The sequence below is a fragment of the Crocodylus siamensis genome, chromosome 5 (assembly GCF_052110815.1).
Source record: "Crocodylus siamensis isolate JL-2025a chromosome 5, ASM5211081v1, whole genome shotgun sequence".
Classification (NCBI taxonomy): Eukaryota; Metazoa; Chordata; order Crocodylia; family Crocodylidae; genus Crocodylus; species Crocodylus siamensis.
In genome coordinates, this window is record NC_143399.1 from 201736796 (window position 1) to 201757035 (window position 20240).

General features: G+C 45.8%; 1 protein-coding gene across 3 annotated transcripts in view; it reads right to left on the minus strand.

Annotated features, from left to right (window-relative positions):
- Positions 1–1189: 1189 nt before the first annotated feature.
- The window catches only part of CCDC13 (coiled-coil domain containing 13), a 36978-nt gene continuing 17927 nt past the window's right edge, over positions 1190–20240 (minus strand). The window contains exons 8-16 of one of the 3 annotated variants that reach the window (XM_090047880.1): positions 19872–20036; positions 18728–18904; positions 16724–16930; positions 15218–15354; positions 11820–11903; positions 10822–10950; positions 8219–8373; positions 3845–3959; positions 1190–2478 (exon numbers count right to left, since the gene is read on the minus strand). In XM_090047880.1, the coding sequence (XP_089904006.1) occupies positions 2319–2478; positions 3845–3959; positions 8219–8373; positions 10822–10950; positions 11820–11903; positions 15218–15354; positions 16724–16930; positions 18728–18904; positions 19872–20036 (1329 nt within the window). In that variant the 3' untranslated portion in view covers positions 1190–2318. Of the gene's footprint in view, positions 2479–3844; positions 3960–8218; positions 8374–10821; positions 10951–11819; positions 11904–15217; positions 15364–16723; positions 16931–18727; positions 18905–19871; positions 20037–20240 lie in introns of all 3 variants that reach the window. The other 2 variants (XM_090047878.1, XM_090047879.1) reach the window with 2 other exon arrangements.

Genomic DNA, 20240 nt, shown 5'->3' on the forward strand with positions numbered 1-20240 from the left:
TAATGAAGATGTTGAACAGGATGGGTCCCAGGACAGAGCCTTGAGAGACCCCACTGGCCACAGGGCACCACGATGAGTGACTGCCATCAATCACAACCCTCTGGGTCTGACCACGGAGCCAGTTTCCCAGCCAGCGGATCGTGCTGGAGCCAAGGCCACAACTGGGCAGTCTGGCCAAGAGGTGATCATGGGATACCAGATCGGAGGCTTTTTTGAAGTCAAGATATATGACATCCATCTCTTCTCCCTTGTCCAGGTGATAGGTCACCTGGTCGTAGAAGGACATGAGATTGGTCAAGCAAGACCTACCCGCAACAAACCCGTGCTGGCTGTCCCTTAGGATGTTGGCGTTGGCCAGTCCATTAAGGATGGCCTCTTTAATAAACTTACGGCTAAGATCAAGTGTAGGATCTGGCCATTAGTGTCTGCTGTCAATTTTGGTGCTAGAAAGCGACAGAGTCAGCTCCTAAGCTCCAGAGACTCATCCCCCATTTGCTTTGCTTTGGTCAAGCTAACAGCCAACCCTGGTTGGAGGGGCTCAGGAGAGTCTGGGGCCTTTGAAAGCAGAAATGGGGTTTGCACTCCCTCTCTGCTGCTTCTCTGTGTATTCAATGCTCTGAAGAAACGCGACCTAGGAAAAATCAGACCACAAGTCGTGCTTTGTCACCAACAATGCACTGGGACTTTTCCCCACAACTAGAAATTGTTGCGATTCATGTTTGGAAATTTGACTTTGGGCTTTCAGAGGAGTATTGACACAACCCTGGTGATGGAGGCATCTCCGTGGTCTTCGACTGTTACTCCGGTCTTACACTAGCTGAGAATCTGGCCTGAGCTATTTAAAATTGACCACATTAGGTCATGTCACTTTACAAATGAGAACTTGCATTTTCTTTCTTGGATCATCTTCCAAAGGCCTTGGGGCTGGGGAGAAATAACTTTTCCCTAACGTGAGGCCTCTTTCTAGGGCCAAAAACCTTTGGGGATTCACTGGAGAATTCCTTCTTTGGGTGCAGTCTCTACCCCTTACCACGAGAGCTAGAGACTTAGTGGGGGCAGGCTCTGCTGTCCCTACATCTGGAATAGCTCCATGCCCACTGCCTTTGGTGGTTTCTGCAGCCTCCCTTCAGCTAAAGACACAACCCAATGCTGGGAAAAGGAGGTGCTTCTGAAATGCATGCGAATGTAGTCCCTTTTCCACTGACCGCTCTGAACAGCGCTTTGCAAACTTCAGCTTCACGGAATGAAACATCAGTCATCAGAGAGACACTCACAAGCTGTCAGGGAAGAAGCGCGGCTTTTAAAAAGACTTTCAACATCAGGAACGCAGCCGCGCTATCCAAAAAAGTCACTTGCTGCCCACTTGCTGGGCTGCCCTTCTGCTGGCAAAAATCTGTTGGCTCCTTGACGGCAGGACCCATCTCATTGCCTACCTGGATTGCAGCTGATGTGACTTCTCTTGGCTAGTAGAATACCAGACAGAGATACCATGACCCCTAGTTGTATTAATACAGTGGTGCTACCTTTTCTTCCAGGGGCTTTGCTGCTGTTGATTCCCAGGAGCAAAACCCACACTCCAAGGCAAATGAGGAAGTGCCAGAAAAATGTGTGTCCTCATCTGAGGTAGAGCAGGTGTGGGATGGGCTACCAGACGCAGTTAAAGCTTGACACATTTTTGGCAGTAGCTTGCCAGCCCCAACAGATTTGGTCGGAGACCCAAAACGCTCAAAAGACCAGGGTGGGCAAAGAGCAGAAGACCACTCCCACTTGGCTGCATTGGCAAGCAGGCTTACCTATGTGTTCAACATGCAGGAGCACAGAGACAGCTGCTATGGAAAAGCTGAAGACAGACAGGTATCTATGTGCTGACTGAGACTGTCTATTTATTTAAAAGAATATAGCTTAATCCCTGCATGGTTTACAAAGAAGATATTGAGAATGAGCTTAATATGAAACAGGTTCTATATTTGCAGATAAAAATCGGAGCATTTTAGACCTGGGGTCTTATCCAGCAGAGGCCGACTGCAACCCAGGGAAGTTTTGCTCATATTAGGGCTGAGGCCCTGGAGCTCTGATAAAGTGCATCCAACTTGCATGGACGGTCACGAGCTGAGATCTTGCTAACTCTTCCAACTTGAAATTGAAAGAGTCCCTTTATAACGTAAGGCTCAACAGTGTTTCTCACCCTCTCCTGTACGTGCTAAAAAATTAAACGTCCTGGGGAAATGGCTAATGAGACCGCTCCTGCATTTCAATTCACTGGATCTATTCTTAGACTCTCCTCCTGCTGCAGACCAAGGGAGTTTGAATGCCCTGCTTTAATTCTTCTCTTGCTTCTGTTGCCGCAGTGCCTGTAGAAAGATCTCCTTCACTTGGCTCACTGTCTCTTGGTACAGTTTGAAATCCTCCTCTTTCATTCTTGCAGTGCTCTCCAGGGCTCTCTTCAGTGCCTCGTTTTCATCCACCTGGATCAGAAGCCTACGCGCACACAAAAGGAAACGTTCAGTCTCACTGTGGAGGGTCGGAGCAAATAGAAAGTGCGCTTTGGCCTCAGGGGAAAGCAAGCCTCCATGCACATGCTTGCTGGTAATTTTACTGCAGCAGCAAGGACCATCAGGCTTTTCAACACTTGCTCCCCAGCTCTCTGAGACAGAAGGGAATATCCTAATGCTTTGTTTCCTGGTATCTCTCGCATCTTCTGTGCCGACATTCAATAAAGTTATGCTGATTTATCCCAAGTGAGGATCCGGCCCCAAGAACGCAAGCACTGAGGACTAAATCAGCATGCACGCAGCCGCAGCACTGCTGGTGTTGGCACTTTTGCACTGTCTGGGATTCTGCTTCTCCCCCCACGGTGAAACAGGACTGCCCGGGACGTACGCCTGCCAGAAGCGACATGGGTGAACCTGTGCCCACCGCATTTCTTGGGGGTGGTTCTGTCCCAGTAGGAGCAGAGGCCTGGGTTATAACTCAGGGTCCTCACCCTCTCACAGAGACACACAGCCTCTGGCTTGTTCTCTTCCTCCTGGCCCACATTTCTCCCTCTCTTGGTTGTTCAGTAGGCCAGCTAGATAGGGGCTCAGGGGATGTCTAGATTGGTGGTTATAATGCTTTGCTAAGAAGCTGGAGATATAGGTTTAATTCTCCTCTGGGTTGGGGGTCAGTTATTGAACTTACCCACAGAGCAGGAGATACAAGAGCTCTACCCATGAGGCTATTGTGATAAAAGGTGGGAAGATCACTGCCGTCTTCTTCCTCCTCCGGTCTCTGATACCCACTCATTGTGGTTTTTTGCTCAGCTAAACCTCAGGACTTTTCCCAGTCTTACACATGGATCCTGTTGTCACACAGCTGCTGGCCACAGGACAGCTCTGCTGAACATGCTCATTTGTATGCCCAGAGCCGGATCACATATTGCATATAAATAGTGCCCAAACTACCATTATGTGGCTACTTGCTTGCCATTTCAATACATAGAGGGCACGTCTACATGTTCATTAATGCACCGTAGTTACTGTGTATTAACTTTAGTACTTGGTTAACCAAGTGAGAAATCAATACGCAGTAACTTGCACTACTGTGCTGGCTACTTAGTGACATTTACTGTACAGTAGCCCGATACTATTGTGCAGCAGCATATTAGCATGGTTTTTGCCCGGCACGCTACTGTGCAGTGTTACTAGGTTACTGTGCAGTTAGCATCTCATGTAGACATGTCCAGACAGAAATAGGATTTAGCCCTACAAGCATGGCGGGTTTAATCTATAACAGGACAGATTAAGCTTAGCTCCTGAGTTTTGGAGGAAGCCAAGAGAGACCCAGGATAAGGAAAGAGGAGCCATACCTTGTGCTCAGCTCTTCTATTTGAGACTCCAGGGGCACCTCTGAGAACTGAACTGCAGCCAGATCTTTCCTGTCGCCCACAGTCGAGGTTTGTTTGGCGGTATTTGCAGACTGACCTGTGGACACAATCATAGCACGGAGTTCTAGTAAATGCAAAGGCGACCCTGTGAAGTTAACAGCAGCATAGCTTTATTGTACACCTCTGGGGACAGAGAATAGGGAAGGGGTCTGCTCACTCCACGTGCAGGCACGAACAGGCTGCAAACACACAGGGAAGATTGCTCTGCTCTAGTCTCCTTTCAGTAGAATTACAAACTGAATGAGACTATTTCAGTGGGGAGGTGATGGGGGGGCTGCTGTTTAGGGAAGGAAACACTTATATGAAACAAAGTGCAAGTGGCTAAAGCTGTGGGCTGTGTAAACAGTTGAATGAGATTATTTTGATGCTCATCTTTCTTGTAATTGTATTTCCCACTCACGGCTATAGTGACAGTGTTTTATAAATACCCGAGATGGAGATCTCTGTTATGCCTGCTGAGAAGCAAGGTTTGCTTGGTAATATCTTTTACTGGATCAGGTCTATAGTTGGGAGAGACGTTAGTCATAACACAGTTATATAGCTGGGAGAGACTAAGTGCCTTTCCTCAGGTCTGGGAAAGAAGCAGATATTACGAAATAAATTTTGCTTATCATATATTCCCAGAAACATCCTACAGCAACACTGTGACCCTATTGCACCCACTGAGGTGCTTCTTGAGAGGCATGTGCTCACGTGCCTTCTTTATTAAAGATACATTCCTGCATTTGGGACCTGTATCAACATGAGAGAGTGCTGTTACACCAATTCAAACAGATAGAGCAACTCGCCCAGGGGAAATCTGAAATATATTGGCCTTCCTGTTGGAAATACAGTAATTGGTGAGTGGGGAAAGAAATAAAACGTATGAGAAAAAACTACAGACTTTTTGTAAGTGAGAAGCTGCCTTTGTCCTGCTATTTTATTTTAGGCAATTGATCAAACACGGCAGTGTTTCCCTGTAAATCATTAGGATTTCGCTTTGCATTCTGTATTTCCTGAGCACTTTTTCTTTGAAAAAGAAAAAAAAGGAGCAATTTTAGATACTGACAAGAGTATTGCTCTTGTGTGCGGAGCCAAAGTCCTCTGCCAGCATCAGCACCTACAATCTCTGCCTGGCAGAGAATGAAAACATTAGCATTCACAATTAGATCAGCTCTTCCCAATTTAGCATGTTAAGCATTATGCTAATTAGCAGGGCCATAGCCTTCTTTATACCATGGGCTTTCATTTCTCTTTATTTCTTCGATTATCAGGTATTAACAGCATTAGGAAAAGCTAAGTTCTCTGTTAAAGGAGTATTTGAAAAATTTGTAGATTCACTTCTTGTTCAGAAGCGTTCTTGCTCACAGCAAGTGCAGTTTTAAAAGAAGAGAGCTTGTGAATCGGGTTACTGCCCGTTCAAGTTAGGGATTTAGGTACCATTTTTTCCCCCTTATAGATATATCTATATCTAGATATATCTATAATACAACACTGTGGTTTGGTCTTGGAATATACAAGGAGTGTGATCTTACTGTATAATCCATGCATGGGTATGTATGCTATAGTATATGGAATCCAAATTGGCCATGCTTCATCCAACTACAAATGACTGACACTTCGAGGTGAAACCCTGAGCTCTAACTATCCCAAAACAACCAAGAAAAAATGGCTTGGGACATGATATGCAGGATACTGCTGCTTTTTGAGACTGCAGGGGAAATGCAAGTGGGTGCCAAACAGGGTAACACCTCTACACTGAAAAGTGCTGTGATTTGTGTAGTCACAAGTGATCAGCAACACTGTTTAATTCTCCTTCAAATGATGGGATTTTAGCACCGCAGAGCCCCAACTAGGGCATGAACTCTAACGGAAAAGAGTAACTGCATATTTTTATATGGGACGTATGTGCCACTGGCACTCTCAAAACCCCACACAGCATCTTCTCAACCCCTTAGGTGCCTACATGTATACCCCTGGGAATGCAGAGACTCACCTTAGTCCTGACAAAGCCAAGCAGCCCAGTGACAATCTCACACTTAAGCCCCTTCAGGATTCACAAACAAGGCAGGTACCTGCTTCTTGCCCCATAGGGTTGAATCCTCATCCCACACTGAATGGAAGCAATGGTAACACAACCCTCTACCCCACCTTCCCCTTAGCCAGGGATTAATATGCTCACATAATAGCTGAGACACCCACATTCAGATCCCTCTACTTCCTGCCATAGACCAGAGATGAATCATAGAAAATGAGGGTTGAAGGGACCTCAGGAGGTCACATCTAGTCCAACCACCTGCTCAAAGCAGGACTGTCCCCAACTAGATCATCTCAGCCAAGGCTTTGTGGAGCTGAGTCTTAAAAACCTCCAAGGATGGAGAGTCCACCACCCCGCTGGGTAACCTGGTCCAGTGCTTCACCATGCCCTAGGGAGAAAGTTTTTCCTAATATCTAACCTAAGCAATGCTTGCTGCAGCTTGAGCCCATTGCTCCTTGTCCTGTCATGTGCCCCCACTGAGAGCAGCCCAGCTCCATCCTCTCTGCAGCCCCCCTGCAGGGAGGTGAAGGCTGCTATTTAATCCCCCTCGGTCTTCTCTTCTCCAGACTGAATGAGCCCAATTCCCTCAGCCTCTCCTTATAAGTCGCGTCCCCCAGCCCCCCAACCATTTTCACTGCCCTCCACTGGACTGTCTCCAACTCGTCCACATCCTTTCTGTAGCGGAGAGCCCAAAACTGGACACAGGACTCCAGCTGTGGTCTCACCAGTGCTGAATAGAAGGGAAGAATCACTGCCCTTGATCTGCTGGCAAAAAATTCTCAAATCAATCAGGACTGTGCCTTCAGACTGAATCTCAGTGGCCCACACCCAGCCTTAACCTCACAGCCTTCCCATCACTAATTCGGCACATGAACCACAGAAGATGACCAATCGACAAATTAAAGGAGATGCCCTAACTCCTGGGCGACAGGGTATTCTGAGGTGAGTCTCCATCAGTCTCTTCTGTTTCAGTTATGCCGTTTTACATCAATAATTAAACATTCACAGAGCACAAGAGTGACCCTATAACCTGGTGGCTAGGGGATGTGCCTGCTACACTCAAGTTCCAGTCCCTGCTGTAATGAATAGTTAAGTATTTTATTAAAAATGAAACAGCTTCAAAATAGTTGTGCCCCTGCCCTTGGCACTTCCTGCTAGATAGCTCAAGTAGCCTCCACTCAGCATGCTGGCTTCTATGAACCCCACTCTTAGCTGCCTAACTCTCCCTGTGTATTGTAACAGGGAAGTCATCCAGTTCTGGTCATTAATGCTAAAAGGCGGTGTAGCAACTAAAAGATAGGCAATGCAATACTTAATGGAAGCCCCCATGTGAATCTAGCTCCCAGTGAATAACTAACACATCCCTGCACGGACTGGAGAACTTTCTACCAAGTATGGACCCGTCTAGGCTCACCACATGCATGAGATCAGCTGAACCACAGAGAAACACCATGTGGCTGCAATACCATCCCTCTCTCCCTTCCAGCCATGCAGCCTGCTTCGGGCCCAAAGAATGAAAAGGAAATGTACAGAGGGAGGTGAGGGAGATGTGCAGTGTGTATAAGACATTAAGCCTAAATGCAAGCCAGCCAGACCAGAAGCAGCTGAGTTACTTGCCAAATGGAAGTTGTGATCCCTCTTATATAATGAATGCCTTATTACTTTATCAAAGTATTTAAAGAAAGGGAAACTACTGTAAAAGTTTCCTTAAGAATATGTACGATTTTATAGCTTCAGATATTTCACAGGACCACAGTCCGTAAGCAATAAAAGGCTCTGATCAAGGAAATAAAAATTTAACGTTCCGCAGTGAATTTTGCTTCTTTAACTGTGTTAGTGAGCCTTTCATATTTATAGCAGGAGATTATCATGTTCTAGAGGTAATAAATCACCCAAGATCTAATTACTTCATCACCGGCCATAGATTTTCATAGACCCTGACAGGCCTTAAATCGGGATGCATCCTTCAGTTCCGCTCTTAATTTAACCTTCAACCAAATCTTTCAGAGCAAAAGAATGAAGCAAACACAGTGGCAGAAGTGGTGGCAATGTACTGCAATATCTAATTCCTCCCTGAGGGTCCAACCCTGCCAAGTCTTATGTGCTGTGAGTGAAATCCTGGTCCCACTGGAGTCAAAGACAAAGTTTGAATGAATTCAGTAAGGCCAGGATTTTGCTCTGGGTGCTGTAACTTGGGGCTGTGTTATAAGTCGCTCTCCTTGGCTGCTGAATGTGGAAGTAATAGAGGCGATGCTCCTGAGCAAAGTGCTGTGCCTCACCGGCTTTGTTCCTGGTGGGAGGTTTCTGTACGTTTCCGTTCTTCCCTGTATCCATTTTCAGTTTCTCGAGCTGCTGCTCCAAAATGACCGATCTACGCTGTTCTTCTTGAAGCTTCTTCTCAGCTTCCAAAACTTTATTGTGGCATTCGTCCACCCTGAGGTTCAAAATAGTTCAGAGTCTGAATACACATGTCAGTATTTCTTTATGCATAAAGAATCCATCTTACTGCATCTCGGTTTCAAATCCTGCCCCAGCTTTCAGTGACATGAATAGGAGACTTGGCCATGCCCCCAGGGGCAGATGCTCCAGTGCAATTCATCTAAGATGGAGCCTCTCCATGGGCAACATGGAGTTAAGTAGTCAGCACAGTTTACGACTTGTACATAATTATTACTGAGTGAAGCTACCCAGGTCCCTTAGCAATGGGCGCTCATAAATTTCCCAAACAAACAATTACTGATGCTGAGGGCAGATCAGTTATTACAGCAGAAATAAACTGCTTCCATTTTTCAATGTGCTGGAATAGCACCGAGGCAAAGTGATTACATTGTCCTCAAGCATCGAGTCATCCTGTCTTTCCATATAAATAGCAATGATTTCCACAGACATCTCCTTTATAATGTGCGACATGAAAACCAGCTGAGTAGCACCTTCTATAAACTCAGCTGCTAAGGAGCACACTGAAGGACTGTGATGAGGCCCCCAGAGAATTTATGGCAAAGGCTGAACCACGCACAAGGCTGCTATTAGGAAAGCAGTCATGGCTACTTCAGTGCTCAGCTGTTGAAGGACCTACAGTGGGACCATGTCTTTATTTCAGAGTTACCTCCTATCGTGTCTTCAGTGACTAGCTGTCCACTCTGACGCAGAACCGCAGCAGCTGCCGGACTTCATCAGACCAGCAGTGCACCATATCTAGGGCAGGGGCCGAGACCAGATGATTCAAACAATGAACTTCACCTATTGTACAGTGCTGTGTGAAGGGAGAGAAACTTACTTCCAGCCCCCTGCAGGTGATTGCTATAGACTCCTGAACCCAGAGATGGGAGTCTTTTTATTACTCTTTCAGCTTACATAGCTAAAAACATTGTAAGAGTCATAAAATTATATTGGTCTTTTAAAACTGCAGCCATAGAAAGAGACACTCTGACCTCTTGTGGCAGTGAATTTCTACAGGCTGGCAACGTGCTTCATGAAACAGCATTTCATTTTAGCAGTTCTGAAATCACTGCCTTTCATTGCATCAAGTGATCCCTAGCTCTGTGTTAGGGAAACAGTGGAAAACGGGCTGGTTAGGTTTTGTGACAGCCTACATTGACAAGACCTCAGATCAGAGTTGCCCATGAACTCTGATCCTTCCCAGTGTCACAGCCTGTTACTTCAATGGGTAGGTGCTCTAAGCAGTGGTAAGTGTTTGCAGAGTGGAGTCCTAAATCAGGGTCTTTTTTCCAGCCTTTCATCATATACAAGTTCCACTTTTTTAATCCTTTCCATTGTTCTACACCTTGTTAACATGAGTTTTAGTACCTCAGCTCTAAGCGAAGGCTTATTTTTTCTTTATATTCATGTTAAAATATTAGTGGTATTACCCTAATTAATATTAAAGTATTACCCTGGAGCCTTACAGAGATTGTGAATGTCGTGAGATTTTTGTGATAACTCCTGTGACAGTGCAGGATAATTCTGTGATGCCCGTGGGACTGCTGAGTCGCTGCTCCGTGGCACATTTCACCTTTAGCAGTGAATTTTGTTGAGCCTGGTGCTTCCTATCATTATTACTTCATATTTCAAGGCCTGATCCTTACCTGCTTACACAGTACCAATGACATCAGTGGAGTGCAAGCTTAAGTAAAAAGTGTGTGTGTGTGTGTGGATAGTATCTGTGCAGGTCCTTATGAGGCAGTAGATATAAAATATATACATTACTGCCCATAATTACCTGCAAAAGCTGAAAGCCAGGTAAGTGAAGCAAGATATCCAGTGTAAAATAAAGTCAAGCAAGCAAAATATTTACCTAATGCATTAAAAAAAATGAAGGGATGGAAATAGTTCATGCAGACAAGAAGATCTGGATTTTGTTTCTGGGCAAAACCTGCACCTGAAACTTATCTAAAGAGGAAAAGGATGGTTTCCTGCACTCTTTTATAACTAAAACAGATGCTTGGAGTTTATTCAAACTTGCATTTAAAAAAGATAAAAGTCACTATTTTGCTGGTGGCAAGCATGGGAAATTTTAGCCAGAAGGAGACTTGCTGGGAAAGCTTTATAAGCTTGTGAAAACCAGAAAGTCTTGGAATGGAAATCTGACTATAATTCTGATCGCAGCACTCACTACTGATGCTTGCAGTAACATTATGGCATTCATATTACCCTAAATACCCACAAGGTCAACAAGTTCTGGGTTTAATAACATTGATGCTTTTTTTTTTCCCTGTCCTTTTGTTCCAAGAGGCCTGAAAAGGAAAAACATGATTTGGCGAGGGGTAAGCATTCAAAGAAAGCAGCACCTATTGGAAGAAAAGTATCACCCCAACAGCATATAGCATGCAGTATGTGTGAGACTCTCAAACGTTCAAAAGGAAACAGCAAAATCAGTTGATACCTTTTCTGCAACACAGCGATTAGTTCTGTGTGCCTGTCTCTTTCCACTTCAGCAGCCTGGCGGAGAGCCTTGTACTCTGTGATCTGTTTTTGCAGTGCTTTCAGATCTGGGCTGTCAGTGTCAGCAGTCCTAAGAAACAGCAAGAACTTAAGCAATCTGTTTCACTTGCCATGACTGAAAAAAGCTGAAACAAAGATGGGACTTAAAAGATGGATTGGCAGGAGGGCTAAGCATAGAACCTGATCACTGAACCAACCTTTCCCCATCTTGTCTGCCCCCTCGGCTCCAAACACCACCCCCAAGTGATTTATAAAAATAAAACAATTGTGAATTTCCCCGGAAGGGCATTTCAGGTCTCAACATTTTTTCTTCTAATACAATCTCCTCTGTAAAACCTTCCAACGCTGATCAACTGGCCAACCCCTCCTCCCATTCCAGTGCTTGTCTGTGTATGCTGCAAAGCCTTGAGAAGATCTACAATGATCTGTGGCTGGCAACAGCTTTCTCCAGGGGAACTGCTCTGAACATCAATCGGTGCACAGGGATTTGAATTTTCTTGCCTGCAAGCTGATGGGAGAGGCCACTTTTCCCGCGTACTCCAGGGCCACGCACTTCCTTTATATTTGGTCTCCTCACAAAGAAGTTAGGGGCCGGAAGAGACCTCACGAGATCATCAGGTCCAGCCCTGCTTGCTCTATGTGGAGATATATATACGTATCCTATGTGGAGATGTGTATACGTATCCGCATATACAAGGATATTTGGGAGACGCACGTGGAGCGTGACTTTGAGGAGGCATCTTAAGTGGATACAAGTCCATCCTCTATTGTCAACAACTGATCAAGCAAAGGATGAGCTAGTCTGTGCCTAAACAATTTCATGCTGACTAGTGGAGAGGATATAGAGAGAAGATTTTGGCTACAAAGATCAAGACCTCTTGCTGATGCAGTTTAATCTCTGCTGGGTGGAAGGAAATGCTCCCTTGCTTGTATACGTACCTGCCCTGTGTGATGTTATTACTTGGAGACGAAGACTTAGTAGCTGCAGATTCTACAAGCGTATGCCCCATCTTAGACACGGTGCTGTGAGGAAGCAAGCATGGGTAACGATAAATCAGCATTGTAATATTATGCCTGGTGCTGCCTGCCACCCTTGCTGTGGCTGTGTTAATTGCTGTCCTGTACTGGACAAAAAGTCAGAGCAGCCGAAGTGATTCTCCTCCCATCCGTAACAAATAGGATGCCATAATGCACAAGCTCAGGTGTCTCTGGGGTCCCACCTGGTTACATCTCTGGTTTGGTTAGTCTACAAGGTGCAAAGCTACCCTGCTTTCTGCTCAACAGCATCTTCACTCAGATGAAGGCTCTCACTTTTAGAATTACCCAGAGCTTTAGCTTCTATTTATAGCATTTCTCATTTTATTTCCTCTGCCAAGTAAAGGTTTTCTTTTAAACATTTCAAATCAAAAGGAATAGATAGTTCATCAATCAACTACAGTTAAAGGCACGTTGACCATCCTAATAACAGTTCTTGCAGTGCTCTGCCTCGTTCAGTGCACCCCTAATGACACATGTATTTAATTGCCTGGCTGTGTTAGCCGTTCATATACAAGGCTAAAATTATTGCTTTACCTTTAGGTAATGAACCCGTGTTGGTTGCCCCTAAGCATAAATCTCCCCCACTGGTCCCTTGCGGACATGCGCCAGGATAACTCTCTCAAAAAGCTTACCCAGGATCGAGGTAAGACTAACTGGCCTATAGTTCCCCGGGTCCTCCTTCCTCCTTCTTTTGAAGAGGGGAACCACGTTGGCCCTCTTCCAGGCCTCTGGCACCACACCAGAGCACCACGAGTGCTCGTACAGCTGTGCCGGGGTCTCGCAATGACCTTAGCCAATTCCCGCAGCACTCGGGGGTGGAGATCGTCTGGACCAGCTGATTTAAATACATCCAGTCCCTCCACAAGTTCCCTGACAAGATCCTCCCTGACCCTTGGCCTGGGTGCACCTCCCCTGGGGCCTGAGGGGGGCCTGATTGGGGGGATGACCTGGTCCCTGCTCAGAAAAATGGAGGCAAAGAAGTCGTTAAATATGTTGGCTTTGCTGTCTGGTGTGATGACCAGATTTCCTAGCGTGTCCTGCAAGGGCCCCACGTTACCCGGTACCTTCTGTTTGCCCCCTATGTATTTAAAAAAGGATTTCTTGTTGTCCTTGATACGGGAAGCTAGTCCCAGTCCCATCTCCGCCTTAGCCTTCCTGACCCACCCCTGCATCCCTGAACAACCGCAGTGTAGTCCTCCCTGGGGATGGCCCCTCCCTGCCATCGGGTGTGCGCTTCCCTTTTAGCTAGGAGATGTTCCCAGATGCTTCTGGTGAGCCATGGGGGCTTTTGCACCCTCTTGCCCCCTTTGATCCATGTTGGGATTGCCTCCCTTTGGGCTTGGAGGATCGTCTCCTTAACCACTCTTCTTGGACACCCAATTCCCCTTCCCTCTGGGACCTCAGTGCTTCCCCGACTATTCTCCTTACCTCATTGAAACTATGAAAATCCACGAATGGGTCTACTTTTGTAACACATCACCACCTGGCCCTCAAGACTGAACAGGAAGGTCACAAGGAGGAAGAGGATCCACCCACCTTCATTGGATGCAATTTCTTGGAGAAGCGCTAATGGGTAAGACAGGGACTCGCTACTAGAAAGCACAAGGATGCCTTGTGAGGAGGTGCATGTGGGAGAATGAAAATCCTGGGGCCATGACTATGGAGAGGCTAGGACTCTGTGATAAACACAAGCCCACAAAGCCTGCATCAGCTGGGTGAGGGGAAGTGCTTTATCAATGGCCAGTCTAAGAAGGGTCCCTGTTTTTTTCTAAGCTACAATAAACCACGGCAAGATTAAGATGTTCACAACAAAATCCCACATAGAGCGTCTATTCCTGCATCTGTTCAATCCAATGGCTAAAAAACCCAAACACCCATTGACACTAATGCAATCAGGAGCAGACTTGCAAATGCGGCACACAGCTTTGTTTAATTACATTTAGACACATCTGCTTCCAGTAAAACTGGTATACGAGCTGGCAAGCAGATTTTATCAAAGGAAAAGCCTGCAAAGGCAACGGCAGGTTTTGAAGCTACAGAGAAACAAACATGAGACAAAAGGATTAAATCAGGGTAATGCTGTAATGACCTAGAATCCAAACAGAGGTGGCTGCACTTTTGTCAAACATTGAGGATGGTGTTCAGAGCGAATTCAACAATTTTGAGGCCAGATTCATTTTCCAAGTCGAGGCCAGAGGAGTGATAAAATGAGTTTATATAACGGGAGCTGGCTGCAACTTTAACTTTGGAAAGTGGGTCTGCTTCCCATAAGACAAGCCTTGCACACTGGGTTTCATTCTCAAATATACCACAGCCACTATATATCACTAAAAGTATAGCGGGATTTTAAGTAGGTATAGAAGTACTTTCTTGTCACTTAAAGCTGCTTTAAGCATTGGCATTAAAGCCCTGATGGGCCTTGTAGAGTGGCCTTTGTATAAGTGAGGATCAGGACCTGTATTTGGCATAAACTCGACAGTCTGGATTGTCACAAAGACCTCAATGGTGCAGGCTGGCTGCACACAGACTATGCCCTGTCCAGAACCTATTCAGCAAGGCCTGCTGACGGTGTGGGATGGCAGGTTTAAGCCAGGTGGGGAGACTGTAGGACCTGTGATAAGGAACTTGTTTGGTGGTAATGCCAATCTCCATTTCTCATATTAGAGGGTCTCTGCCGTGCGGTCCTGGAACTGCACATGGCCACTGAGGATGCTATCGCATGGTTTGACAAATATGCATGTGCGGACTGACTAACTGACTTTGGTATTAGACCAGGGTAAACAAGATGACACAGTCTTTGACTGCTGGTTGGAGGAACGCAAGAAAACCAACTTACTAGATGTCTTTTGAACCTTCTACTCTTCTGTGAAGTAGTCCTACAAAGGCAGTTTTATTGATTTAAATAATACACTACTGATTTATAGCATATCTAAACCAGAACTTCATATTAATTTGCCATCCCGGTTTCAGAGCCATGCCCATTAGATGCTCAGTTTCTCTCAGGGAAAAAAAACCCAAGGCACTTAAGCTGACTGCATGAATATTATCTGAGCCAGAGAAAGAGAATGAGCTGTATTGCAAACATGCCAAATGTAGTAATGGCTGCATCTAAGTGTATCTTTCTGTGTCCCAGGACAAATGTCTAAGAGAGAATATGATTAAGAGATTCCTATACGCTGCAAATGAGCTGCTATAATCCTTCAGAGGCTGCATTTGTGGTTTGGAATCGCTGGCAGGAAAAAAATATGCCTTTGAATAATTCATATCAATTTTAAAGATTTCAATTAAATTTTTCTTACCGAGCAGACACAATCCTCCCAATGTGATCACCACCGGAGGCTGGTGACTTGATTAGAGTAAAACTTGCATCTTCTGAGAGCTCGGAGGACGGCGAGTCCAGAACATCTGGACTGCCCTCCTCAGTGGCTTCTTTCTTCTGATGCTGCTGGAGAAGATTTTAAAGCCAGCTGTGCTCTGTACAACTTTGGCTCAGTTGCGGAGCAGAACTACGCCCATAACTGTTCTGTGTTCAGATGGTTAGAGCCATATCTCCCCCAGGGTGTTTAACATGATGGGTTTAATGGGAATTTGTTCTTTGATTCTCTCCCTTGTGGAATCTCATTCGGAGTTTCAGGTTTGAACAACCCCCTCCCAAACACATGTAAAACCTCAAGCAAAGACAGTTTCATGCCAAACTTGGTCCGCTCAGGGTCGACTGAATACCTGATCCTGATCAAAGTTAATCTCTGCTCTGCCCTGGTTCTACCTAACTTAGGTACCTCTATGACCCTCATCACTATAGCACCTTAACAACTCATAGTCTTGAATGTATTTATTTTTACAACACCGCAGCGGCACAGGAAAGTGATACAACCCCTTTTTTACAGATCAAGATTGAAAGACCCAGCGGCTGAAGCCTATTTATTTAAAAGTACATAAGCAAAGAATGCCCATTGTAATCAATGGGAGTTAGGTGCCTAAGTACTCTAAGCATCTGCCCTTTAAGTGACTTGCCCAAGGTCATACCAGAAGCCTTTGATGGAGAAGGGAATCGAACCTGGATTTCTCAAGACTGAGGCCTGTTCTGCTGCCCCTATGTCATGTGAGACCTTGGGGCAGATTAACATAATAGACCAGAAAGGAATTGCTTCTTATCTCAACATCCCTCACCTTTTCTTTACACATGTGCCAGTTAATGACTGCTGTCCCTCCGCCCTAGACTTTTTCCAAGTTGCCTAGTTTCCACCACACCATTCATTCAGTGCCCATCAGCACAAAGCAGCATGGGTGTCAATGCTGGTAGAGGAACTGTACATTACAACTGACCAGCCCACTTCTTCCAGGGGTTCCACTGAGGCAGTCTAAGTGACATGCTCAAGGTCATGTGAGATGTCAGTGCCAGAGCCAGGAAGGGAGCCTCGGGTGTCCCAGATTCCAGGCTGGTACCTTTACCCTTGGGCTATCCTCCCTCCCATTTTCAGAGAGCCTGAATGTGGTTTGCCTGCTATTTTTCAGTCCCTGTAACCCAGCTTGCGGAGCATGTTGCAAAGCTTTGATGTCAGTTTACATTCACATCATCTCTGCTGTGCAAATGATTTGAGGAAACGGCTCGCACCAGTGTCAAAGAAAGTCTGAGTCTCCCTGCTAGATCACCCTGGCGTTAGCTGGAGCTGTCACAGTGGGCAGGTGCTGGGAGGCTGAGCCAGCAAACATTTCAAACAACATGGGAGGGAGGAGTGTTTAGAAACAGGGAGAGAGCTTCCCAAGGAGTGGCTCTGATAGCTCATTTCTTTTGATAGGTTTACCTGAAGCATGAGCTGCCCAACCTCCTCTTCCAGCTCTTTCACCTTGGCTTCTCGTTCAGCCACCATCTGTTTGAGCTGCTCTATGAGACAGCTCTGTTTCTGAGTCTCGCTGTTCAGCTGCTGTCCTAGGCTCTGCTGAGACTCCTTGTTCTTCTCATCCTGCTGGCTCAGGTGTTTTAAGATCTCATGCATTTCCTTCTGCTGGCTCTGGTGAAACAGTAATATCATGACAGACTGTTTTTATATATCAAGAAGAATGTTAAACAAATGATGGTTCACACCTAAATTTGTGCCCAAAAGGATACATGTTTTAGGATGCCTAGTGCAATCCAAAGCCAGAAGCTGTGTGTTATGGCACTAACACCCCAACCAAACTCATCCCTGGGATAAATTCTTTAAAGAGAACTTTATTACCTCAGGGATGAACTTAACCCATTGCGTTATAAGCCTGAAACCAGCTTGACTGTCAAGCATTTCTCATTGCTCGGTGCTATAACTTATAATGCAAGCAATCAGGCTGTGTGTGAGACGACAGCTCACAGACTCTGATCCTGCTGGTTGAACTGAAGGGTGTGTGAAGTAGTTATACAGCACTGCAAGTACGAGTGGAGCTTATATGCAGATAGAATTGAAGTGCTTGGTATTAAGTAAGCAATGCTAAGACTCCAGTTGGGACTACTCCTTAATGAGCATACTGCGAAGGGATGGGCCCCGAATGAACACTGTACAGGCAGTCCTCGACTTACAGTGTTCTGAGTTACAACAAACAGCACTTATGATGTTTATAAATTGACACCCTGTTTCGACTTTCTGACGACAGTTTCGACTTTACAATGCTTGATCTGTTACGACGCCACACCAAACAAGTTCACTGTGTTGCCCATCTCCCTGCAGAACGTCTGTCCAAATGTCCTTGGACATTTTCTTTAAGAAAGCAGACAAGACGCCAGAAAAACCTGCAGCCAAGACTCCTGAGAAGACTCCAGCCAAGAACCCTTCAAAAAAAGTCCAACCAAGAGCCTTTCAAAAAGTCTGGCAAAGTGACGGCAAAGAAGTCCTTCCAAATCAACTTGATTGCTCTTCACAATATAAATACACTAATGTAGAAATATTACTCATCCATAATTGATTGAGTACAAAATTCTAGGTTATTTTTGGTGAAAATAGGGTATGGGGCCTTGGTTCAGGAACCAATCCCCCATTTATAACATTGTTTTCTACGGGAAAATCGGTTCGAGTTTCGAGTTAAGATGCAGTTTTCAGGAACCGATTATGTTGTAAGTTCAAGGACTGCCTGTACTATTGCTAACTTTATTTGGTAGGTGGATATACTTGAGGCAAAGGACCTCATGTTCTGTTCCCAGCTCAGCCACACATGCGTTGTGTGAACCTGGTCAAAGTGGGAGCTGAAGTCAGTGGGAGCTAATGGTGATTCAGTACCTCTCTGAGTCAAAGCTTTATGAGCCTCAAGCTGGGTAACTTGAAAAGAAAGTGCACAAAATTAGCTGGCACGCGTGAAAAACCCTGACCCAAATAATCTGCGAAGGTCACACAAGGAGTCAGTGGAACTGGGAACAGAATTTGGAGTCTTGATTCTCATCAAGAGGACAAAACCGTGACCACTTTTTACAGCAATTCTCTAAGATGGGTGTCAGTCTCACCCAACTCCCTGAGGCCAGATCCAGACTGTGGGGCTCTTTGCAGACAGGATCCAGATGTAGCAGTGGGGTGAGTGGTGGCAGTAGCCATGGCTGGGAGGGTAAACACGGCAGCAGCTCCTAGCCGCCTTCTCAACCAAGTGCGTCAGCCTTTGTGCTGATCTCAGAATCTCATCAGCATCAATATAAAATGCAAAAATCGTTGGCTTGCTCTTAAACCTGGATTTTTCAAACCCCTTGCCATCCTGAGGGGATGGTTTTGTCACCACACTGTAAGATGTCGTCAGTTTTAGAGAAAGCATAGATTCTGAAAGACCTAGGATCAGCTGCAATAGTCAGACTGTACCAGTAAAGCATCCACGAGCTCATCATCATGCTTCCCTTTCTCCAGCAGGGTCAGGATCTGCCCCTTCAGTGTTTTCACCTCATTGGACAGCACTTTGTTCCTGGCTTTCGATGCATCCAGTTTTATTTTCACGTCTTCATGATCCTTCTGAAGAGCGCTATGCTCCCCGGTGAGTTTCTGCAATTATGTAAATATGTAACGTGAAACGAGGGAAGAGATTAATCATGTCCCATTCAACCTGCTCCTTGCTCTCAGTTGAATACAAGGAAGTACCAGCAGCTCTGCAGAATCCAGAACTTTGCACTGCCTTGCCCGTTGAAGTGACTCACCCTCTGTAAATGTTACGCTACTGCACACCGCAGTCAGTGCTCACTTGGTGGCTGCACAAGAGGTCTGTGTGCTCAGGAATCCAGATGGTTCTAAGCAGATGAAGTACGTGCCATGAAGTAAATTATAATTTTGTGTCAAGACCAGAATCAGTGTGTTGTGGGTCTGCCATTGGCATCATAATTCAAGTGAATGTGCTTTTGATTAACAGTCTTCTCTGAGCAGTGCAGAGTATCAACACGTAAATACATTATTCACTTCACGCATGCAGGGGACCTATGGCTGGATTTCAAACCCAAGAAGAGTTGACAAAAATCTGGAAGCACTTCAGTAAAGCTCTCTTGTGACTGGGGCTTGAGACAGGAGGACAACAGGGGAGTTACTCCAGAGCAGGGATGGTGTAAGAGCAGGATCTGGTTGTGTGTGTGTGCATGTCTGGGGGCAGCTGAACACTTGCTTTCTCCTTACTGCCGTGAGTCAGAGGTATGCAAAGACCCAGTGCTCAGTTATAGCTATTGCAGGATGGACATGTGGTAGGGAGGTGAGAAAGGACGCACTCAATCTCCGGGCTGGGGGCCAGAGGTTTTGTATCTACTGGGTGCGGAGAAAGCACACCCTGCTAAACCCTGCTAGTGCCTCTCCCTGCCATGGCTCTAGCCATTCCCTCACACCCTCTTAAAGATACCACTAGCTTCCCAACCCATGAACACCGGGGGCCTGACTGTATTTAGAGGCACGTGGGTGAGACAGGTGGAAGGGCAGCAGCTACTACATAGTTGTATTACAAGCAGGTTGGTATCAGCTCACAGATCTTTACCTCCAAAGCCTCTCTCTTTTCTTTTTCCAAGCTGCGAATCCGGAGGAGGTTTCTCTCCTGGGCTGACAATTTCCGAGGATCTGTAAGGGCCAACATTTCCTCGTCGATACTGTTCATCGATGCTCTGCTTTTGCTCTGACCCAACTGATTCTCTAGCTCTCGAACCTAGAGGAAAGCATGCAGAGATGTTCAGAGCTAAAGCATGGCCTTCGCTGCGCATGCATTGCTACAGCTAAGGTCAGAGAGAGCCCACTACGCACAATCAAATGGAGCATCTGGCCTGCGGCTTAGTGTCCTACCATTTATTTCTTGGTACTTGTACATGTCTTTGAGAACAAGAGGACTGATGGCATTTTACTTGTTCATCAG